This window comes from Abramis brama, assembly GCF_963993115.1.
Source record: "Abramis brama genome assembly, chromosome: 2".
NCBI lineage: Eukaryota > Metazoa > Chordata > Actinopteri > Cypriniformes > Leuciscidae > Abramis > Abramis brama.
Window position 1 is genome coordinate 24,896,546 of NC_139964.1, and position 26,079 is coordinate 24,922,624.

At 36.3% G+C, this 26,079-nt stretch overlaps 1 protein-coding gene across 1 annotated transcript in view; it reads left to right on the forward strand.

The window, feature by feature from the left end:
* LOC311077902 (uncharacterized protein) overlaps nt 1-21,834 on the forward strand; it is a 43,765-nt gene extending 21,931 nt beyond the window's left edge. The window contains exons 5-10 of the mRNA XM_084106550.1: nt 3,738-4,106; nt 4,191-4,247; nt 17,858-18,232; nt 18,317-18,373; nt 20,313-20,417; nt 20,511-21,834. Coding sequence (XP_083962676.1) covers nt 3,738-4,106; nt 4,191-4,247; nt 17,858-18,232; nt 18,317-18,373; nt 20,313-20,417; nt 20,511-20,536 — 989 coding nt within the window. The 3' untranslated portion in view covers nt 20,537-21,834. The remainder of the gene's footprint in view (nt 1-3,737; nt 4,107-4,190; nt 4,248-17,857; nt 18,233-18,316; nt 18,374-20,312; nt 20,418-20,510) is intronic.
* Nucleotides 21,835-26,079: the final 4,245 nt, after the last annotated feature.

Genomic DNA, 26,079 nt, shown 5'->3' on the forward strand with positions numbered 1-26,079 from the left:
ATCAGCCCGGTACGCTACAATAACTCTTGCTCGTTGCTTGCGCCATTTGTTCTGACTGGTGCGGAAGAAGATTACCATGACGATTGCGTATTTCCGGTCACAAATACGGAAGTTGTGAGAAAGGTCTATTCTCGGCCACCGTACGTTCGTTACTAGGTAACCAACAACATCGCGCGAACACACGTCGTGTTGGAGAAGGTAAGTTGGAAGAAAGAAAGCTCGTCTAACATTTTTAGGCTAGAACATTTAATATATAGCCCATCGTATACATTATTCAGTTTATGCAGTCAAAAACTCTACAACTAGAAAAAAAGAGCTATAGAGAGTATTTTGCTAAATATGTGTAGCCTACTATATTACATATTTATTATATTTTTACTTATATCATTAAATAAAGTTGTTATTATAATAAAAAATGCATTATTAGGGGCCAAGCACCGAAGGTGCGGAGGCACCTATTGTTTCTGTTCCGTTTCTTATTATTATTAGGGGCCAAGCGCCGAAGGTGCGGATATTTGGCACACTGATAGAGGACATTCTGAAAAGTCACCATAGCAAATTTGGTGTCTTAAAACCAATCCCTCTAGCGCCACCAACTGTCCAAAGTTTCACTCATGTTTATGCTAATAACTTTTGAAGTACAAGGCCTATCAACAAAATTATTTTTCCCTCTGATTCCTTGGCTCAAGACGATTCGATTGCACCCTATGACGTCATTTTCCGTCATGGAAATTTTTCCGCCATTTTGAATTTTCCAAAAAAACTACTTTTTCGAACTCCTCCTAGGCCGTTGCTCCGATTTTCACGAAAATTGAACCAGATCATCTCCAGACGATGTCAACAAAAAGTTATGGAATTCAAGTTGATTCGTCAAACCGTTTTTGATAAACCCACGAACAAATTTCACGTAGCGCTTGCGAAAACAGATGTAAGGCTGTATCTCCGCAACGCTTTATCGGATTCAGACCAAACTTGGTACACATCATCACAAGCATGACCTGAGGCAACATGCTGCGTTTCGGCGCAGCGCCACCTACTGGTCCGGAGATATGAAAAATGGCTATTTTTGCTTATAACTTCTGAACAGTTTGTCCAAAAATCATAAAATTGATCTTATTAGATTCAGGGCGACATGCCGAGTCGACTGATATCCAATTTTGCCATATCGGCCATTCTGACTGTCGGCCATTTTGAATTTTGTGCTAAAATGCTGTATTTTAACAATGCATGAACGGATTGTTACGAAACTTGGTATGGGTCATCAGCACGATGTCCTGAAGGAGTGTGAGAAGTTTCGAAACAGCGCCACCTAGTGGTGAATTTTTTTTTTCAAATGCTTATAACTTTGGGTGTGATCGACTTATTTTCACGAAACTCATCTCATTAGACTCCTGAATCGTTGCCGAGTCCAACGATACCAAACATGCTAGGTTTTGCCTTACGGTTTGTGTAGCGTTGTGATTTAGCGCTTAAAAAACATTAGGCTATATCTTCGAAACCGTTTGTCCGATCGAGACGAAACCACCGTCAGAAGTTTGGAAACATAGATCCATAACCTTAAGTCAATGCCCAAATGCGAAAATATTGATGTTTAGGGGTAGTAATATTCAATCAAAGTCATGTGTCAGTCATTTTTTACGTGTTTTTTCATATAAATGTCTATAACTCCGAAGCAAATTGAGATTTTTGCACCAAAATCGACACATATATGTATGGGCTCACTCTGAAGACACATAAAAAAAATTGTGGGACTGAGCCTCTTGGTGGCGCTATAATAGAACAAAACATGAAATTCCCATTGACTTCAATACAGTTTTGTGAAATAAAATGCTATACTAAACAAATCCATTGGTGTAATATTACGAAACTCAGAATGTGCCATCAGCACCATCCCCTGAAGGTACCCAAAATATTTCGAGAAAGCGCCACCTAGGGGTCAAAAGTTATAACAAAATTTCCAAAAAGGCTAATAACTTTTGAATAAATCTGCCTATTGAAATACCACTGGTCTTAATATATTCCTTGGGTCAAGCCGAGAACATAGATACCAAGTTTTCCTTATTTGGCCAAACTTCCTGTCCGCCATCTTGATTTTCATTCAAAACCTACTTTTTCAAACTCCTCCTAGACCATTTGTCCGATTTTCACCAAAATCGAATCGTATCATCTCCAGACTGTGCCGACTAAAAGTTATGGATTTTGTGTCGATAGATGAAACCGTTTTCGTATAGCACAGCAGCAAAGTTGAGGCATGATGCCAAAAGCACTATTCAGGCTTTATCTCTGCAATGCCAAACACCAAACTTTGTATGTGTCATTGTCACTTCACTCTGACCACATCACACCAATTTTGTAACTGCGCCACCTATTGGTCGAAAGTGATAGTCAATTAAATCATATTTTTAATTACTGTTTCTATGATTTTTCAGCCATTTCGCTAAAATCCTCTTTAAATGTCTTTAATTGCTCATTGTTGCAGTTGATCTGACACTTTCAGACATGTCTTGTCGTCTTATTCTGCTTGGCCCCGGTAATTGCTGCTTGCAGCTATATTATTTAATTTGTTATTTTTAACCTTAAATGCTGATAGGGCTCTCTGTATGTTTACAGCATTAGGTGAGTTGTTTTTTTCTTGAGAAAAATGAACGCCTATCTTGTGTAGCCTACCTAATATTTATCCAAATGAGTCAATATTAAATCAAATCACAATAATTGAATTGAAATAATAAAAAAGCGTAGCTTACCAGAAATTGTACCATGTAAACATTGTAACATGTTGTCACTAAACCTAATAAAATTCAGTTTAGTTACTAAAATGTTTTGACAATCACAATACACTTATTGTTATGCAATATTTTTTTTTACATCCCCCTAATCCTCCCTAACAAAATAAACAATTTGTTATATTTTTGTAATTTTTGTATATTTGTAATTTTAAAATATAACATTAAAGAGTATATTTGATGTGATGAATTGCTCTGTCATTTATCAGATTTACCAATTGTTATAATTTCAATTTGTGCTGGTTAATTATGAACAATGGGTAAAATTGGGGGGCGGGGACGGGCGGGGGGCGGGGACGGGCGGGGGGCTGGGCTCCATTAGGGCATCCTAACCGCATGTGATCTCACTCCAAGCTTTTGCTAAAACTTGAGGACCCTGGTGGAGAAAACACACACACACACACACACACACACTACTGGAATAAAACACTTCACATGCTGCGGAGAAACTCACTGTTTTAGTGAAAGCATTAAGTGACTTTTTTTTTTTCTTTTCTTTTTTTCTTTCCATTATTTACATATGACATGTTGAGGAAACGGAATGTCAGATTGTCACTTTAATATTAGTTTATGACCCAGGATTCCCACATAAAACCTGGCAATGTTACGTCATTTTGAAATGGTCATTTTTAGACCAAGAAAATTTAAATAAAATCTTATAAAATACTAAAATATATTTTAAAAAATATATAATATTTTTATGATTGTACTGGAATGTAATGTGTTTACGTCCAATTTACAAGTTTGTCTTTTTCTTTAAGATGCATTGATATTCAAATAATCCTATAAATGCATTTAAAAAAATATTGTGAATCAAAATTAATCGCTCCGAATTAGCAAAAAAAAAAAAAGTCATGTCTCAAGCTGCACTTCTGGTTAAATTTGAAAAATAACATGTTTTTCAGAAACTTGTTAATTTCTTAATATATTTCCATAACGTTTATCTCTCTGCAGACCCCTGCAACAACTACACTGTGCTGAACGATACATGGAGATCCATCAATAATACATATGCTTCAGTCAGAAAGTGTGACACGTCTGTCTCATGGAACGGCTGGTATCGTCTCTTCATTAACAACATGAGCGCTCATATCCCAGACACTTGTGTTGCTCAGTACAGCTGTGGCACTCATGCACCACTGTGGATACGTGGTGGACACCCAACAGTAGCAGATGGAGTCGTCACTCGAGATGTCTGCGCTAACGCTTACAGTTACTGCTGCTTTTTCGGGTCTTTTCCCATTAAAGTCAAAGCCTGTCCAGGCAATTATTATGTCTATGAGCTGGTTACACCAGTTGGCTGTTATTCAGCATACTGTGCAGGTAATTATATTCACATGAGCTCTTTCTACACATTCATGATATTTGTGTCTCTGTTCATTAATCACTATCCAACCAAACTTTCAGACACTGGCAGCATTAACACCAGCCCTACAACTGTCACACCAGTGACCATCTCACCTGGTAATGTTACACACTGTTTCTCTATTGGCTTATTTTCTGAATGTTTTCTAATGTATGTAGGCTACAGATATGCTACGGTAAATTTGAACATGAATTGAATATGAATATGAACATGAATATTTGCCTCAAAAGTCATGGAAATGTTTTGGTAGAAACGTATGAAACCTGTAGATTGTTCTCAGGATGTCTAGCTGTCATTCACTGTACAGTACACTGTAAAAAATGTTCGTAATTTTAACAGTAAAAAACTGTAAAGCAACGGAAAAAGAGATGTTAATTGCTTAACAGTATGTACCCTTACTATATACAGTGAAAATAGCTCTCACGGGACATTTCATGTAATTTTACAGCAATATACTGTTAAATGTATGGATTTTGGAAGTACACTGTAAAAAAAAACTTACCGTTGCATTTACTGTACCTTACCGTAAAAAAATTTTTTTTAAACGTTTTACATCATCGAACTAAAGTGTACGGTAAAAAACTGGCAGCTGGTTGCAAGCGATTTACCGTAAAAAATATGATAGTAATATTTTAGGTTTTACGGCAATGATCTAAAGATTATGGAAAGAAAAACTGGCAGCTGTGGTTGCCAGTACTTTACCGTAAAAAATACGGTAGAAATATTTTAGTTTTTACGGCACTGAACTAAATTTTACGCTAAAAAACTGGCAGCTGGCTGCAAGTGCTTTATCGTAAAATATGGTAGTAATATTTAAGATTTTATGGCATTGAACTTCAGTTTATGGTAAAAAACAAAAACAAAAAAACTGCCAGCTGTGGTTTCCTGTAATTTAAAAAATATTGTATTACAAACCAATTTGTCATAATAAAAGTCATTATTGAGAATTACCTGAGGTTCATACGTTGATGTTTTATTAACTTTAGATTTACTCTGACTGCTTTAACTGTGTGTTCATAAAACACTTTCGTTATGGCATGAAAATCAGAGAGAAAATGTGATCAGATGTTGTTGGCAGATTTATGATGATGTAATCATCAGGTAGTGGCCTGATTCACTGATCTCATAAAGAGTCTTATCTTTCATTGTATGAGGAACGTTTAATACTAATATACTTCACGTTATTGAGTATAATAGCACTGTGTCCCCACCGCATGTGAGCCAGCAGTGACAAACAGATAATCTGAAGAACTTTAAAAACACATGGTGTACAAAAAAGGTTTTGAACTAAAGAACAATTTAAACCGTAGACATCAAGAATCATCATATGAATCTCAACAACGGTGACAATCAACAAAATCATCAGATAAAACTCTGAACATCACAAACCAAGCTACTTAAAAGCTGCAACAAAAACAACATCACAAATAAAAGCAGATATAATAATAAAAGAGAATACTAAGGCAATTCAGCATAATTTATTCATGCTGCATAATTTATTCAATGTATGCTGGGAGATACTGATGAGGTTTGATTGAAGGCTCCCATCATGCACTGCACTTTTATCATCACCGTTGTTGAGATTCATACGCTGAATCTTGATGTCTGTGTGTGTCTGAGAGCAGTTGAGAGCTACAGTTGTTCAAACCTTAATTGTGTACAAGCCTGGGTTTCCCCATGCTGCCTTGAGCGCAGCGTGATTTTATTCATGCTGCTAGGCAGCCTGGACACCATGGACTAGATTTTCCTCTCAGAAAGGGGACAGCAAGACGATGACAACATCTATGCGACACACCGAAGAAGTTTTGTTTATATCTATGGATCCAACATGGCATCAGACGTGAAGTTACCTTTCGCTGCAGCCTTAGATAGTGTTCTAAGTAGTTTAGAATGCAAGTTTATTTCGTCTTCTTCCTTGTCGAATTTCTGTCGCTCTTCATACGTCTCTGGTATAATTGAAACGATTGGCTATGAGCTACGTACAGGCGCATTTAATAGACATTTGTAGCGCCCAATAAATGGCTCTGGGCATTCGTAAACCACGCCTCAAATACGAGAAAATGAACGTGGTTCCCAGACCACGTCTCAATGAGAAGAGGTCTGACGCTAGCCAGGCTAATTGTGCACAATGTTTTTTTTTTTAAAATCAGATTATCACAACACTGATGGATCACATGCTGTAGAATCATAGGGCTACTACAATCAATAATGTAAAATTAATGACACATATACAGTAATCAAAAATAAGACTCTATAAGAGCTCAGTGAATCAGACCACTAATGATGATTGCCATCATCATTACATAACCAACATCACGTGATTTATTTTCCTCTCTGATTTCCAAGCCATAACCAATGTGTCTTATAAACACAGAGTTACAACAGCCAGAGAAAAACTAATGTTAGAAAGTCAAGGGTCAAGAGCCCAACTAAAGCAGTCACTGATCACCATCATGGTGACTTCAAATGAAACAATAAAGCATCAACATCTAAACCGCTGTTAATTCTCAAACAGAACTGTAGTATGACAGAAATAAAGTCAGTCTGGTTAGTAATAAGTGAAGCTGGTAATGCTGTTTGTGGAGTTGTTCAATTCTCCTCTGCTGAGATCTTCACAGATTTTATTTTTTATTTTTTATTTTTTTATCTTCAGTTGATTTCATCTTAGGCTGTGGCTGAAATCAGTTATAGTTCTTGTGTTTCTGCTCGTCGCTTCTCTTTTTTTCTGTTCTTGTTGTTTCTCTAAATGGACATTCCCAGAATTCCCTGTGTGACACTTCACATTTGATGTTATTTCATTTAAATAATTATGTTTATTCTTAGTTTTTGTTATCAGTTATATACATTTGGGTTACATCATATATTGTTTAATGAATGTTTATGGCATTATTTGGAGTAATGTGTGTGTCACCATGATGGTGTTTTGTATTTGTGTGTATGACACTGTGCACCTTCTTTATATTATCATGTGCTAGAGGTGGGCGATACTCCAAATTTTGGTATCGATCCGATACCAAGTAAATACAGGGCCAGTATCGCCGATATCGATACCGATACCAATACTTTTTAATTTTAAAAGCATGCACTTGAACTTGTATGCACTTTCCTGTGCTAGAGTAGTGTGTCATGATTTATGAGGTGAATGCATCATTAATATGGTAAATCTGAAAACGTTTTCATGACTACTAAATATTTTGTGATTTGTGCTCTCAACTCGCCTGTAATTATTAGTCAGTGACTTTTAAAAAACTATCCTAATTATAGTAAAAGTACTATTGTACACTAGCCTACTGTTCAAAAGTTTGGGGTCTGTAAGATTTTTAATTCTCTTCTGCATTTATTTGATCAAAAATACAGTAAAAACTGTAATATTACAATTTAACATAGGCTATCTGTTTTCTATGTCATACTAAACTGTAATTTATTCAATTGATCAAAGCGTAATTTTCGGCATCATTACTCCAGTTATGATGATACTTAATTTTAATATGCTGATTTACAGCTCAGAAAACATTTCTTATTATTATCAATGTTGAAAACAGTTTCATATTTTTTTGTGGAAACCATGATGCAGAATTATTTGATGAACACAGTTGAAAGAACAGCATTTATATGAAGTAGATTTTTTTAACAGTGAAAAACCCTTGACTGTCACTTTTGATCAATTTAATGCATCGATCCTTGTTGAATAAAAATATTAATTTCATTAAAAAAAATCTTACTGTCCTCAACATTTTGAACCGTTATATACACTTTTGCTTTGTTTATTGCAAAATAACTCCCGATTATTTCTCTGTCATCTAAGCAAGGCTTCGTTTCCCAAACGTGCCTGTGAGCTCAGTGAAGCACCAGCATCGAACGCTCTCTGTGATTGATTGGTTTCGTCTTGTATCCAGATGACTAGGAGAAAAAGTTCTATCCTACACAATTATCCGCTAACATTCGCTTATTTTTCCACTTAGAAGCTTATTTTACGCACTGAATTGCGTGCTAAATTAATAAAAATTACTGGTAAAAAAAACACACATTTGGATCGATATTTTTATGTGAGGATCGATCCTTTTCGATACCACGTCAGTATCGAAGTATCGATATTTTAGGATCGATCCGCCCACCTCTATCATGTGCCTCAGATTGTGGAAAAAAAACGGTGTACTTTAAATCATCATGTGGTTTCTTTTTTACCATCTGTATTGTTATGGTGGTTATCAGTATATTACAAAGGTAAAAAGCAGATTTTAATTCTTTAGTGAAATTGAATGATAACGTTCATCAGTTTATGAAATATAAAGGTTGTACCGTGAAAACTAAAAGGTTATGGTACTGGGAACCACAGCTGCTGTTTTTTTACTGTAAATTTCACTGTTTTTTTTTAACAGTGTAGTTCTGAGTATGCCACACTTAGTCAAAAACAGTACTTGTAGTGTTTTTAATTATAAAGAACTATATCCCTGATGGCAGATCAACATTGAATCAAGGTTGAAACAACATTGATTTTTCATCAGGCTTACATGCCAGATATAGAATATAAATGTATTATAAATGTCTTTATAATAAATAGTTACCATAACACTACTGGATCTCATGATGTTGAATCACAGGGCAACTATAATCAAAAATAAAAATGACCAACACATGACCATATACTCAAAATGTAGACACTGGATGAGATCAGAGATTCAGACCATTAGATCAACAGTTTACCAAAATCACCTGATCACCTTTGCTTTATTAACACACAGTTACAACAGCAAGAGATCCAATAGTGTTATTGTAACTGGTTATTATAAATAAATGTAAAGATTTACAAAAAAAAAAAAAAAAAAAAATCAGACACACAGACATCAAGAATCAGCACATTAAACTCAACAATGGTGACAATCAACACACATATTTTTGCCGCAATGCATGTTGGGAGCCAGCAGAAAACAAAACACATCGATGACTCCCAGCATGCATTGCGACATGAATAAATTCTGCAGCTGAATGATCTTACTATTTTCTTTAACTGTGCTTTTGTTGTGATTTTAAAGGGATACTTCACCTCTGGGAAGATGAATGTGTATTTAAAATAGGTCATTTAAGTAGAAGAAATGTGGAGAAATTTTTGAATTTGGAGCTCATTACTGAGACGCGCCGGGTCTCGCATCTCTCACGGAGGAGCGGAAATTTTCTTAGCAAGGGTAAAGCGCACATCAACCGATCACTTGTTTAGCGTTCATGTAAACACTACAGTCAGATTCACCAATCGGAATGAATTCAGTTAGATTGAAACGAGAGGTGTGAGATCACCGGCGCCACCAGTCCGCCCCCAGCTCGAGCCAGTCTGGGCTTCTCGTCCGCGACAGGCAGGTCTTCTGCCTCGGCTGCTCTTCGCTATGCGACTTGTAAAGGTAGCCACAAACACCTGATTCAAGCATCAGACTTCCGAAATCCTCTTCCTCTATATCATATTGAGCACTCTCCTCCGCTATTGTCATATCTTCACATCTGTCTCCACAGCGCCTGTTAGCTTAGCTTCCAAACAAGATGGAGGATATTGCTTTCAGTTTCAGAAAGTGAAGTCCCACCCACTGATCTGTAATAGGCCTGTAGCGTGAGCGGGTCCCTCCCCCTGGAATAATGAGGAGCCAGTGTTTGTAGTCTCTACACTTTTCAATGAAATGTGACTTCCTGCTTATTATGACGCAAAATGATGATTTTTACGTCATAATAAGCAGGAAGTAAAACACTTAAATCCTTATTTCTCCCATCTCAGGGAAAAATGAATGAAAAATCCACGTTTATTATAATATATGACTGGGTTTCTAACAATACAAAGCTTAATGCAAATGGGTGAAGTGTCCCTTTAAGTAGCCTGTTTTATCTGTTTATCTGAATATTGTATTGTCACTTGTTGAGATTAATTCACTGATTGTTGATGTCAAGTTATGCTATAATGCTTTTTTTGTGCATCACTCATAACTGATTGCTGTAATATGTATTAATAATATAACACACTTTCCATATGGAATTAAACTGCGTGAGTCATTGTTAGATTTTAGATTCCATGTGTCTCATTAAAGTCCTTCTAGCAATTAGCATTTGAATGAGCAATGACTCCGCGCTGAGGGAGACGACAATAGCAATATGCGATATAGCAAGAATATGAGGGGAGTAACACCGGGTTAACCAATAAGATAGTGTTCACCAGGGATGGGCGAACTCTGTCCTGGAGGTCCACTGTCCTGCAGAGTTTAGCTCCAACCCTGATAAACTCTCCTGTCTGTAGCTTTCTAGTAATCCTGAAGACATCGATTACACAGCAAAATCCCCAGTGTTAAATCAACACTGCTCAGAGCAAATATGGTCCCACTCTACAGAGTGTTAAAATAACACTGAAGCAGAGTTAAAGTTAATGAGATAATTAAGTGATTAATTGAGTGATGATTGAACATTAGTGATGAACACCTGCAGTTAACAAGCAGAATCACTGAAGGAAAGAGAAACACAAGAACTACAACTGACTTCCAGTCACAGTCACATTAAATCAGATGAAGATAAAAGAACACATTAAATCTGTGAAGATCTCAGCAGAAGAGGATTAAACAACTCCACAAACAGCATTACCAGCTTCACTTATTACTAACCAGACTGACTTTATTTCTGTCATATGTCTATGAACAGAGGTTTAGATGTTGATGTTTTAAAATGTTTGACCACCATTATGGTGATCAGTGTTTCCTTTAGTTGGGCAGTTTGAATCTTGGCATTTTAAGTACAATTTGGGTCTTTGTAACAGTACGCCAAATGCCAAAGACAAAGGCGTTCAGGTGGTTTAGTTTTCATGATTATAAAGTAGAGTGATTCACTAATCTTTTCCCTGATCATAAGTTGTCATTTGTTACTTACAAATAGCTTACACCTTTCTTGATACAGAGCAGACATTTTGATTTTTATATACATTAACAATTTTTTGGAAAATCTTTTTTTTTTTTTTTTTTTTTTTTTAGGAACAAACAGACATCAAGAAGCAGCATAAGAATCTCAACAATGGTGACATGCTTCATGCTGCAATGCATGCTGGGAGCCAAGCGTTTTATACTATGGTGCCTCCCAGAATGCATTGCGGCATACAAAGCATGTCACCATTGTTGAGATTCATATGTGGATTCTTGATGTCTGTGTGTTTGTCCAAAGAGTATTTTCCCAATAAATCAAAAAAAAAAAAAAAAAATCAGCTTGATGTCTGATCTGAAGAAAGAAGTCAATGTTGTTAAAAATATATATTAATAACAAATAACCACTTTTAGTCAATGATAATATTTGTAAACTTTATGATATTGAAAACTATAGGCCTATCACCTGACTGTCTTTGATTCTGGCTTTCCTTGCAACAAATTATGTGTTTTAGTAAACACTGTTATAAAGACCATAAACTCCCATAAGAAGTCAAGAGTCAAATTGCACAACTAAATGCAACACTGTTCACCATAATGGTGATTTTAAAACATCAACATCTAAACCTCTGTTAATTCTCAATAAGAACTGTAGACGTCTGACAGAAATAAAGTCAGCCTGGTTAGTAATAAGGGAAGCTGGTAATGCTGTTTGTGGAGTTGTTTAATCCTCCTCTGCTGAGATCTTCACAGATTGAATCTCTTCTTTTTATCTTTAGTTGATTTAATCTAAGGCTGTGACTAAAAGTCAGTTGTAGTTCTTGTGTTTCTCTTTCCTTCAGTGATTCTGCTTGTTAACTGCAGGTGTTCATCACTAATGCTCAATCATCACTCAGTTAATCACTTAATTATTTCATTAACTTTAACACTGCTTTAGTGTTACTTTAACACTCTGTAGAGTGGGACCATATTTGCTCTGAGCAGTGTTGATTTAACACTGGGGATTTTAGCTGGTTCAGGTGTGTTTGATTAGGGTCCCAGATAGACAGCAACCATCAAAACAAAGTTAATGTGTCAATGTTAACTGCATTGAATCAACATATATTTTGCTCCCGCAACTAATGTTGAACATTTTTTTAAATGTCATCCATAAATCAATGGTAATGGTGTTGAGTCAATGTTACACTGTGATGTTGGTTCAACATGCCTGCACTCTCAGAAATAAACACAACATCTATAACTGACTTAAAGCCACACAGCCAGAAATCAACTGCAAATAAAAGAAGACAATAAATCTCTCAAGATCTCAGCAGAAGGTTTTTGTTTTGTTTGTTTTTTTGAGAATTAACAGAGGTTTATTACTTGATGTTTTATTGAAGATGTTTTATGGTGATCAGTGTTTGATTTGGTTGGACAGTTTGACTCTTGTTTATGTTACTGGTCTTTTTCAAATCATATAATTGGTTGGGGAAAAAAAGCCAGACACAAAGATAATCAGTTGAAACAGTTTTCAGCATAATAAGACGAAAAATAGTTCAACAATACTTTTTTCCCACAGATCATACATTCTGAATTTTGATTTTTAAAATTCATTAAAGAAAACATGTTTTTATATACACATGCAGACATCAAGAAACAGCATATGAATCTCAACAATGGTGACATGCTTCATGCTGCAATGCATGTTGGGAGCCACCATAGTATAAAACAAGCATGCACTGGCATGAAGCATGTCACCATTGTTGAGATTTGTATGATGATTCTTGATGTCTGTGTGTCGTCTTAACAACAATTCTGAACATTTGAGCTGTTGCAAGAAAGCAATATCCACTTTTGTTGTTATGGTGGTCAATTGTAAGCTATTCTTCTTCTAATTATGTTGAAAACTCTTCCACTTGATTATCTTTGCTTCTGCCTTTTTTCTTTTTTTTTTTGGCTGCAAAGATCAGAAACACTGTTTCTTAAAGGGTACATAACATGCACAGTTTCACCTAATCTCATGTTAATCTTGAGTACCTATAGAGTAGTAGTGCATCTTTAATATCTCCAAAAAATGTTTAGTTTTATTATATTTATAAAAGAAAAATACAGCTTTTCGATTCTCTCCGGAAAATGCCGAGGTCCTGGAGGCGGAGCTATAGAGTCAAGCGGTAATGCTTGATTTCCAGCAAAAGACAGAAATCTGATCCAGTTGTACTTACATGAATGGGGTCTTTTATCACTGGGACCGCTCTACGTTTTAATAGCAAACGATTTGCAAATCCAGCGTCGACCTGGGCCTTGTTAATAAAACATTCGTCACTGAAATGACCAGAAACCGCACTTGGTACACTCCGTTGCTGCCCCGGAAAAACAAACTGCATCCACTGTTCCTGTAACACTGGGTTCTTTGGAAAGCTGAACACGGTAAGCTTTCCCTCACATCCAAAAACACACTTTTTTGGAGACATTCTTGAACAAATCCTGTGCAGCGCTGGCTGCCGATGATTTCCTGTTGAAGCGCGTTGATGTGCGCGGTCTCGCCCTCCTCTGGTCGACGTGTGCGCGGGCGAGATTTTCCGAGAGAAATGCTCATATAAGGAGTTCCACTCTCATCTACGTCATTAGATCCACGATCGAAAAAAAACAGCCGAAACTTGTACCAACCCGGAAGTAAGATTTTCGGCACAGAAATTCTCCGTTATTCGTCCAAAATATTTTTTTTAAACTTTGCCCATGTTTAACATGAGAATCCATCTCTTTAACACTGTAAACAACTCTGAATACATGAAACACCATTGTACCCCCCCTTTAATGGCAAGAGTCAAACTGTCCAACTAAAGCAAACACTGATCACAACAATGGTGACCAAACATTTTTAAACATTTTATTTGCAATTGATTTCATGCTGTGTGGCTTTAAGTCAGTTGTAATTGTTGTGTTTAATTTTCTGAGATGGCAACCATGATGTTGAACCAACATCACTTTGTAACATTGACTCAATGCCATTACCATTGATTTATGGATGAAAAAAAAAAGAAAAAAAAAAGACATTAATCGCTGGAACAAAAGATATATTGATTCAATGTAGTTAACATTGACACATTAACATTATTTTGATGGTCACTATCTATCTGGGACCCTAATCAAACACACCTGAACCAGCTAATCAATGTCTTCAGGATTACTAGAAAGCTACAGACAGGAGAGTTTATCGGGGTTGGAGCTAAACTCTGCAGGACAGTGGCCTTTCAGGACCGAGTTTGCCCAGCCCTCCAGGACAGCATTTGCCCATCCCTGCTTTATGTTCATAACATGTTTTTTTTTTTTTTTTTTTTTACTTTTCAAAGATCATTTACATCATAACAATTAAGCCAAATTGTTCAGGAAATCAAAAAATAAATAAATACACAGCTTCATTTTACAAAAATAATGTTAATGTAATGTACATGTAATGACTAATTCTGTTTTTTTGCAGATGCATTGGACAATGTTTTTTAGTTGTATTAAGACAAATGTCTCCACATAGATTTTAAACCGATTTATCAAATACTTTAGACTTTGACTATATACCCATTGCTGAAGTTGCTACCCAGCTAACAGACTTTTGTCATAAGAACGTTCTCCAAATATTCAGTGTTCTGGGAACATAAAAAATGTCTAGTTTTCTTGACGTTAAAGGAAAGTGTTTTAAAAGGTATAATGTTCCTCAAACATTCTTTCAACTTAATTTTGATTTAAAATTCAACATTATAGGAACGTTGATTTTTAACATTCCAAGAACATAAAAATGTCCTGAATGTAATGTAATGTTCCTGAAACATTCTTTCAATCATTCAAACACCTACTGTGAGCAAGCACTGAAAGAAAGAGTTATAAGAACACAAACTACAATCTTATTCAGACACAGCCTTAGATGAACTGAAGATAGAAGACATTAAGTCTCTGAAGATCTGTTTAAACAGGGTCAAGAGCCCAACTAAAGCAAACACTGATCTCCATGATGGTGACCTCAAATCAAACATTTTCAATAAGACATCAACATCTAAACCTCTGTTAATTCTCAATAAGAACTTCTGTAGACGTGTGACAGAAATAAAGTCAGTCTGGTTAGTAATAAGTGAAGCTGGTAATGCTGTTTGTGGAGTTGTTTAATCAGATCTTCAGAGAGTTAATGTCTTTTATCTTTAGTTCATCTAAAGCTGTGTCTGAATAAAGTTGTAGTTTGTTTTCTTATTACTCTTTCGAAAGATGATTGAAAGAATGTTTCAGGAACATCACACTAACCTTTAAATAACATTCTAGTAACATTAAGGAAACTGGACATTTTTATGTTCTTGGAATGTTAGAAATCAACGTTCCTATAATGTTGAATTTTAATTCAGAACGTTTGAGGAACATTATACCTTTTAAAACATGTTCCTGTAACATCATTTTTAATGTTCCCAGAACCAACACTGAATATTTGGAGATTATGGAGAACGTTTTTATAACAAAATTCTGTTAGCTGGGTAGAAATCAGTGTCAGCATCATGTTACAGTGGTTAACGTCAGTATTCCACATGTAAGTCATATTAGCAAATGCATAGCAGCCCTATCCACATAGGAAAAAACTAAACAGTGAGCTATTCATTTATGCAAAGAGCAACTAAAACTTATCAGTAACTTCTGAGGGCAGTAACTTCAACTCTTCGAGTCTGCTTCGACTTCGATTTGAAAAGCTTGGCTCTGATTGGTCAAACTGAATGTAGCTGAATTGAAAGAGATGTGCTGTTACACTTTGTAAAAAATACGACTGGCACAGACAAGTAACGTTAATGTAATAGAAATCTTACCTAGAATCACAATATAATGAGGTTCCAAATGTCAAGCCCGATGCAAACTTGAAGCTGGGTAAAAAAAAAAAAAAAAAAAAAAAAAATTATATTAAATACCTATTTCTATTATGTATTTAGTATATTTTTTAAAAGTATAATAAAGCATTTATTACCAATGTACTTATAGTGCACTTGTTAGAAATATATTAAAATTATGCTTGTTTTTAGCATATTTCTTAAAAGTATAATTAAGCATATATTTATTACCAATGTACTTATAGTGCTCTTTTTAGAAATATGATAAAAGTATGTTTGTTTTTAATTATTAATAAGCTGCAAATAAATACACTTTTAAAAATATATATTAAAAAAAATATATACTAAAGTACAATTATTTTAAAGGGCACCTATTATGACTCTTTTCACAAGATGTAAAATAAGTCTCTGATGTCCCCAGAGTATGTATGTGAAGTTTTAGCTCAAAATACCCAACAGATCATTTTTTACAGCATGTTTAAATTGTCATTTTTGGGGCTCAGAAAAACGCACTGTTTTAGTGTGTGCCCTTTAAATGCAAATTAACTGCTGCTGCACGTCACAGGGGGCGGAGCCTCACAAGCTCGCGCTCGAGCCAGGACAATCTCATCTGATAATATCAGAACAGAAACTCTCAGTTGCGGTGTTCATTTCGACTCGGAGTCGGACAATAATGCCCATAGAGCCAGAGAATATATGCTGTATAGAGATAGAACAGGTATAGTTTAGTTTAATTATGGTTATAACTTATTTGTCATCTGCTTTTATCCACTAATACAAGCCTGCTGTAGCAAAACCCGTCCGAATGATGACCAAAATATACTGACGAGTTCAGTGAAGTTTATTGTACATCACACAAAAGATGAGCGTTAGTTTTACTCCAGAGTATCACAGTAAGAGCTGAATAAACACAGTATAAGAAGTGAGCATTAAAGTCTTATCCATAAACTCTCTCTCTCCCTCCCTTTCATTATCAACAACATACACAGCGAAATACACAAAAACAGTAAACAAATATACACACACCTTTTCAGTGGGTGCTAAATAAACTGGTAAACCTTATATCCGTAAAACGACTCGATGAGCTGTCATAAAGAGCGCGCTCTCACTTTCATTTCTGCCGTGATCAGTAATGTTAGGCCTGTCGCTCCGGAGACTGTAAGCTGGATCACAAACAGTACAGATCCATCCTCGAGTAACAACGAGAGTAAATGAAGACTGCTATGTTCATTCTTACATCCAACAACAACACACCTCAATCACTTAGGAGGCATTCTTGTCTACAGCTGCTCAAGCGTCGAACAATGGCGGACTCTGTGTCCAGCTCACTCAGGGCGGGTCTAGGCTCAAACTGAAGTGTCAATCAAACGTCGTGGGAGGGGCCTGCGCAATTCTATGTCACATTGCACCGAAACTGAGAACAGCTCATTCTGAGACAGTGCTTATGATTTATTGAGATTGTAAAAAAACCACTGGGTGGATTGTTATCATTCTAGGGTGGTTTTGCTCACACACTGCCAACACACATTTATGTTCAAACACCATGTAAAAGTGAATTTTGCATAATAGGTGCCCTTTAAAGTGTGTTAAAAGTTGTATGGTGAAAATAGGTAAAAACATGATGCTAATATACTTTTAACACATTAAAGATAGTAAAACTTTTGCTAATATATTTGCAATGTTGAAAAGGGAACATATTTCAAATACAATAAGATTTAATAAGTAGACTTTTTTCCACTAGGGCACACAAATACAGCATCCAGAGAAAATCTAATGTTATAAACTCAGTGGGCAAGAGTCCACTAAAGCAAACACTGATCACCATAATGGTCACTTCAAATAAAACATTAACATCTAAACCTCTGCTAATTCTCAGTAAGAACTTTTGTAGTCATCTGACAGAAATAAAATCAAACTGGTTGGAAGCTGTCCCAAAAGCTGCATTTCTGGTTACATTTTATAATTACAAGTTTTTCATAACAGCTAATCTCTCTGCAGACCCCTGCTACAACTACACTGTGCTGAATGATACATGGAGATCCATCAATAATGGATATGGCTTACATTCATACGACAACTGTGACGCGTCTGTCTCCTGGAGAGGCTGGTATCGTCTCTTCATTAACGGCCTGAGCGCTCAGATCCCAGACACGTGTGTTGCTCAGTTCAGCTGTGGCACTCATGCACCACTGTGGATACGTGGTGGACACCCAACAGTAGCAGATGGAGTCGTCACTCGAGATGTCTGCGGTCACTGGAACAATTACTGTTGCTATTTCGGGTCTTTTCCCATTAAAGTCAAAGCCTGTCCAGGCAATTATTATGTCTATGAGCTGGTTAGTCCAACTACCTGCAGTCTTGTATACTGTGCAGGTAATTATATTCACATGAGCTATTTCTACACATTCATGATATTTGTGTCTCTGTTCATTAATCACTATTCATCCAAACTTTCAGACACTTGCAGCATTAACACCAGCCCTACAACTGTCACACCAGTGACCATCTCACCTGGTAATGTCACACACTGTGTTTCTATTAGCTTATTTTCTGAATGTTTTCTAATGTATGTAGGCTACAGATATGCTATGGTAAATTTAAACATGAATTGAATATGAATATGAACATAAATATTTGCCTCAAAAGTCATGTACATGTTTTATTAATTTATGAAACCTGTAGATTGTTCTCAGGGTGTCTGGCTGTCATCCACACTGTACAGTAGTTCTGAATATGCCACACTTAGTCAAAAGTCAATAGTCTTGTTGTGTTTTTAATTTCTAAAGAACTATATCCCTGAGAGCAGATCAACATTGAATTGAAGTTCAAACTTAACACTTATTTTTCATCAGGCTTCTATGCAAAAGTCAAAAAATATAATAAGAGTTAAGAGCCCAACTAATGGAAACACTAATCACTGTTATGGTGACTTCAAATGAAAAATACACTCTGTTAATTCTCAATAAAAACTTTTGTAGACGTCTGACAGAAATAAAGCCAGTCTGGTTAGTAATAAGTGAAGCTGGTAATGCTGTTTGTGGAGTTGTTTAATCCTCCTCTGCTGAGATCTTCAGAGATTTAATGTCTTCTTTTCTCTTCAATTGATTTCATCTCAGGCTGTGGCTGAAGTCTTCTTTCAGAACACTTCTTTTCTCCAGTGATTCTGCTTATTAGCAGGCTTATTAAGGCTGAGATGACTCCATATTTAATATACACAGATTTTGTGGCTCAGATAAGGTCCAGTTCTGGTTTATTTATATGCTCTTGGCTGATATGTGGCATTGCTATGGCCTGCTTCTGGCCCAGATCTTGCAAACAGGAGTGAGCCGCCCAAGGGCCGTCATTCCACACTGCATGTGGGGCAGGTCATCTCATATTAGACATAGCTCCACACGATACAGTTGGCTTGCTCCGATCAAAACAAACACACATGAGCAGCGGTAGAGAGGGGGAGGAGGCCGCCGCAAGTGAGTTTTTTACGACCATGTTGTGAAATATACGCCCCCCCCCACAGCTGTAGGGGGAGCTCGTGGGGAAAACATGCGACAACAAAAGTAAAAATCAGCGAAGAAGTGACTAGAGTTCGCTAGAGTTGCCGAGTTCTCCTTTAACAAACTTATAATCATCCAATTAGCTTTTTTTATATTTTGGCTTGTCATTATTTTAACAAATGTTTGAATTTGTCACTCTCCTGACTAGATAACAATTATGAATATGAATTAACATGGTCCAAGATCCCAAGTTAATGAAACAATAATGTAACAGTAATCACCATAATGGCGACTTCAAATCAATGACAAATTGTTACATTCTCAGTCTGTTTTGATTTCTGTCTTTGTCTGTGTTCTGTCAATTAGTTCAGCCTTTTTGTTTCCATAGTTACTTATTGATTAGTTAGTTCAGTTCAGGTGTGTCTTGTTAATTTGCCTCTTTAGTTCTGTCTATTTATACCTTGTGTTCTGTCTTGTTCTTTGTCAGTTATTTTACGTTGCATGTCTTGGTTGTTCTGGTTTTCGTTCTGAGTTTATTTTGTTTAGTTTGAGACTGTTATTAAATAGTATTGCTGCACTTAGATCCTGCTTCTGCCTCTGCTTCAACTGAAATTGTAACACAAATCAATTAAACAATGTAATTTCTTACAGTGGCATAGATAAAGACAACTGGATCATGTGAATTCACAGTAAAACTAGAGCAGTTATTACTGTGATGTCAGCATAATTTTTCTGTTGATTCAGTAATTTGACCAAAAAAATAGTAAAATGACCCAGCATGCATCAATTTCACTGTAATTTGACTACATTAATTTATCGTCAAATAATACTCTTTAATCCTGTAAATTCCTGGCAATGTTTTAAAGTGTACTTAAGTACATCAACAAGTCAATGCTCCTTTAATTGGATTGTAATCTAAATTACATTAATGATACAAAAATATCTTTCTATCTCTTCCTCAGCATCCTCGAACACATACATACCATATGTTGTCGTTGGTCTGGTCATAGCAGTGATCATACTTGTAGTTGGAGTGATCGCTGTTCGCAAGACATCAGCAAGTAAAGGTATAAATAAACAAGCCATGTCTACTCTCAGCTTAATTAAAACAATAGAAAGTCTATTGACCAATGTATTTCTTTGTTTTGATATTTCCATAGGCAGTGTGACGCCTGTCAACAAGTAAAACAAAGGCAGAGATGAACAGAAGAGTGATGCCAAAGATTTTCTAAGTCGCTCTCTGACCTTAAAAAATAACCTAAAAACCCAGCTTATTATTCTGTATGCAATGACCCAGCAGACATATTACTAGTGCACTTTTGTTTTCTTGATGCAGGAAGAGAATGTGTATGAGAATGACAAAGACACGAGCACTAAAGTGAAACCTATCAACAGACCTGAAGTCCCAAAGAGCCAAGTACATACAGTCTATGGGAATGTACAGCTCAACATGGGCCAGTCACTGTGAAAATCTCTGATCCTAGTATTAAAGGGGTCATGAATAGTCCACTCATAATTTTATCAAGATTTTAACACCACAAAGCATCCTAATGTAGAAGTATAATCTATTTTCTATCCTGTTTTTGACCTTCTCTTTGAAACATTCGGTTTTTATAGACATGTTACAGTCAAGACTTGGAAGTAAACAGCCACTGCTTTGATTGGGTAACAGTTTTGCATATTCAAATATAAATATAAATACTACAAGTGTAGTATATTATACTATAAGTGTAAATACTACAAATATTTAGTTAAAAATAAAGTTAATCTACGCTTAATTTTAGGATCACGAGGATGGCAATGCAAAGACGTCTTGTAATCCTCAGAGGCGTCTCTATGTTTTTTTTGCAGGAGTAATCCTGTGTTAACATCTCTCTTATTTACTACTACATGACATGCGTGAATCAGTGGGCGGGGCTAAAGGGGCAATAATGTAGAAGTAGGAGTTGATTTTCTTCTGCAGATGCGGTCTTTCGTCACACTATTACATCATAATGTCACAAATTCCAAAACGAGTCGTTGTCAGAGGTTGATTTCAATAAAAATGTACAGGATGTTTTTAATAACCTCTTATATGTCAAAATATCAAGGAGAATTAGATTTCTCAATCCATGACCCCTTTAAGCAAGGATATTAAACAACCAGTGAAAACCTGATATGTATAAGATCAAAAGTGACAACTATCTGTAACTTCCTCATATGACCACAAGGGGTGCCAGGCTGGATTTTGTTTATCTCCTTATATATTAATTTTCCTAGCTTTTTGTTTAGCTATAGTTTGTATAATCATATTTTGCATGGCTATTCTAAAATATTTTTTCTTGTATCTTGGACAATGTCACTACTCCTAGACATCAGTTCAACCTCTATCAATATGCAAACATTGCCAATATGCCACTGAAATTGTAAGGATGTATTTCCACTGAGACTGAATTTGAGAATCCTAACCTGTAATAAAACAGTAAAGCTTGCTAATCTGAATCTAATCCATCTGGCTCATTCTTATCTCTTCTTCCCGAGCTGAGCCTCGTCTCCTCACTCTCTCTCTTTTCCCTCAGGTCTTAGCAATAAAGCAACTTCTTGTTGTGTGGTCAATACCAGGTAAAACCAGGTGTGACCCTTTGGGGCACAAGAGTAGGCCCAACAAATCTAAAAATATGTGTGTTGTAAGTAAATATTTACAAGAGCTTGATTAAATAAATGATTCGTTTATAATGGGGAGGACGTCTTCAGCTATGAAACTTGCAGGACGTTTTAATGGTAAAAAGACCTCTTATATACCAAAAGATCAAGGCAAATTTGGTTTCTCATGTCATGACCCCTTTAAATACACGAAAAAATATTATTGTAACTCATTTGAGTAAAATAATAATAGTAATTAAAGCTGCAAGCAGCATTTATCGGGGTTCAAGCATTTAAGGCCTTTAAGCACATAAGCATTTAAGACATTAAGTTTTATTTAGAAAGCTTTTAACCACTGAAATAATAGATGGAAAAGTCCATTTACAGCCAATACAGGCAATTTACCATAGGAAATATATGGTTTTCAAACCTTTTTAACAGTTATAGCGCCACCTATGGTCCGATCAACATGAAATTTGGCATGCTTGTTTAGAATATTATGGCACATATGCTCACCAATTTTCGTGAAGTTCTGAGTTTTCGTTTAGGATTTATAAGCTTTTGAGTGCATTTTGCCACGCCCCTTTTCTTTATGACCCAATTATAGCCATACGAAAAATTCAAAAGTTAAACTTTTTTTTGATAATTATTGATCTAGAGAGTCCAGAGAATTGTCCTAGACTGGTCTGGTTCCGATCGGGCGAAAAACCTAGGACTAGTTCGCAAAAGTAGGTTTTTAACATGTTCGCGAATATTTAATGAACGGTTTGATTGACAGCAATGGTTCTTGAGGCTTTGAAGTTTTTCAGCATGAGCAGATCTATCAAATGATATGCATTTTGTTACGATAAGTGTAACACCACGTGATTACAGAGCCATAAAACTCGTTAGTGCCAACTAGTGGCTGATTTCTTTCAAAATTCTTACAGACCTCTAGGGCCATGAGTCGAACATGCCCACTGAGTTTCGTTCCGATCGGCCTCCGTTAACCTTGTCTAATAGGTGCTCAAACTTCATTGGCCGATGGCGGCCATGTTTTTTGAGATACACCAATGTCCTCATAGACATACATGACACCTTGGACCAAGACACTGCATACCAATTTTCAAGTCAATCGGACTAATGGTCAGGTGGTTATAGCCAGTTTTATGTTTTTTTCATGTTATAGCGTCACCATGTGGCCAATCGCCACGATTTTTTTACTGTGACCTCAGATTGACCTCTTAAATAATTGTACCGAGTTTGGTGAAGATACCTCATTTACTTCTGGAGTTATGGCCGTTTTAGTAAAATAGGCTCCTCCCACAACATACAATTTGGCGCCCCTTAGCGACCGTGAATCGAAATTTCAACTTTTTTTCGATAATTATTGATATTCAAACTCCAGAGAACATTTCTGCACTGGTTTGGTTCCGATCGGGCAAAAAACCTAGGACTAGTTCGCAAAAGTAGGTTTTTGACAAAATTCAAAATGGCGGAAAAATTTGCATACCGGAAATGAAATCGGAGATATACGTTTTGTTTGCCATGAGGTCTTGATTACATTGATATAAGACACTTGAGTCTACGACATACAGTCTAGGAGTTATGAGCAGTTTCGCGCTTTTGGTCGCTGTAGCGCCACCTATGGGCCGATTTGGCTAAGTCCGTGTATCTGAGTAGCGAGCAATACTACTACCATTTGACCAAGTATCACGTCTCTAGGCCTTACGGTTTTGGCTGCACGATGCGTTTTAGGGAAGAATAATAATAATTAAAGCTGCAAGCAGCATTTATCGGGGTTCAAGCAGTTAAGGCCTTTAAGGCATTTAAGCACAAAAGCATCAAAAGTTATTAAGATTTATTTAGCAGGCATGTCACCACTGACATAATAGATGGAAAAGACCATTTACAGCCAATACAGGCAGTTTACCATGGGATATATATGGTTTTAAAGCTTTTTAACAGTTATAGCGCCACCTATGGTCCGATCTCCATAAAATTGTTTACTGTGACCTCAAATTGAACCCATACACATGTGTACTGAGTTTGGTGAAGATATCTCATTTACTTCTTGAGTTATAGCCATTTTAGTAAATCCATGCTTTCATGTTTGCGCAAATCATTTCACACCAGACAGCTTTACAAAGGAGGGTCAGTAAAGCTGGTTTTGCTAAGAAGCTGCTCCTGAAAATAGGATTGGTACCAACTATTCGTGTTCCTGCTGTACCTCCAGAAGAAGAAGTGAGTGTAATGTTTTATTAACCTTTATATTAATCTTTATATTAATCTTTGCAAATCGCTTGCTTCACGGTGAATGCGGCTGTTTACACTCAGAGTACATTACGACATGTTTTGTATGTACGACGTTCTCAATATAATTCATAATCCCATGTTAATGAACAGATGGTTATTGTGTTAGAAACGGTGTACGCACAGAACAGAGGGGCGGGGTGAGCAAAGCTCATTATCATTTAAAGACACATGCACTTAAATGGCGTGCTGAAAACAGAGCAGTTTTTGACCAGGTAAAATGAGTGTTATCTTATAATACTAATGAGAATTTTTAATTGAAGTATATTACAAACTTTTAATTTAGACCCTAAAGAATCATATTAGCCTGTACAAAAATGGCATTATATGACCCCTTTAAGCTTTAAAGTCAAGTACTCGATTTAAAAAATCCTCGATTGCAATTTACTGGAAGTGGTGCATTCCACAGACGAGAATCCATCAACCAATTACACAGTTTTCTAAGACAACGCGATGTATTTAAAACCATTTACAGTCATTATATAGCATAGTGCTATTGTGAAATCACAAAGGCTGTGATTCAGTTAAATAAATATATCCTCTGTTTTTTTGTTTGTTTGTTTTGTCACAGAGAAGACGCTTCAATTACATGAGTGCAGATTACATGTTAAAATTACCTCAGCTCCGTCCACAGTAAACGCTGCTCCAAGCAAACTCAGTCTCTGCAGTGCTGTTTGTTTACGTTTCCAATAACGTGCATTTGGGAACGCAAGTCGGACGCAGTTTGTGTTTCATAGTTGTACTGTTATCATTTATATTTGTGGAGCGCGTCTCGGGTTTCTCAAACTGCTTCTCGGTTTCTCAAACTGCTGTTTATCTCGGTTTCAAAATAAAAGTTTAAACATCGCGATTTCAAAATAAAAGTTTAAACTCTCGCTCTGAGTTTGCATGTTTTGATGTGCACATGTTCTTGTTCAAGAAATTACAGTGGCTGTAGCACTTCTATCGTACTGAAGTGGCCAAATATTAAAGGTTAAGTTGACATTTGAATTTAATGTTGTTTGGCCAATAAACAAGGATTTGATAATGCCTTAGTGTAACAACAACCAGGCCGCTGGTGCCCTCTGCAGGCATTTGTTATTCATGTACATAAGTTATCTCTATATTAGTTTATATCATTTATTTTACATGGGTATATTTTAACAGTGTTGTTCAATAAAACCCATATAATTACTTACTTTGATACTTTACTTGAACCAATCATTATTGCTTGTTATTATATATTTGTATTTTAAGTCATTTTAAAGGCTGTTGTTAACTTGAATCTATTTTTTACCACATTTTTTTATCCGATTACTTGAATAGAATACTCGATTACTAAAAGAATCGATAGCTACAGCCCTATAGCAGTACATCATAATAAAAAAGATTTCTTTTTAAAGCATTTGTTTGTTTTCCAATACTGAAAGTGAATAAAAAGGTAATCTGTAATCCTGCTGCTCCCTCTAGTGGACAGTGGTATTACAGCTTCCATCTTACAGTTGAAGTGATTGAATGAATTAATGAATGGGAATTTGGTTTTTCACTTATATCTCGGGAACCGGAAGGCGAAAAATTCTGAAACTCAGAGCATATATAGTGCTTGAGGAGCCCTGTTGAATGAGACCATCAAGGTGTTTTTGGGCGATTGGGGCGGGGAGTTATGACTGTTCAAATGCAAATATTTGGGGGTTTTTATCCCTGGAATGCCGAGGGCAAATTACACCACATTTGAATCGAAGCTAGCCAAGGACGGGCCCTTTCCAACGAGCTCTCACACAAGGTTCGGGGTGGTCTGGGTCGGGAGTTACGGCCGTTCAAAATCGGGGGTCCCGC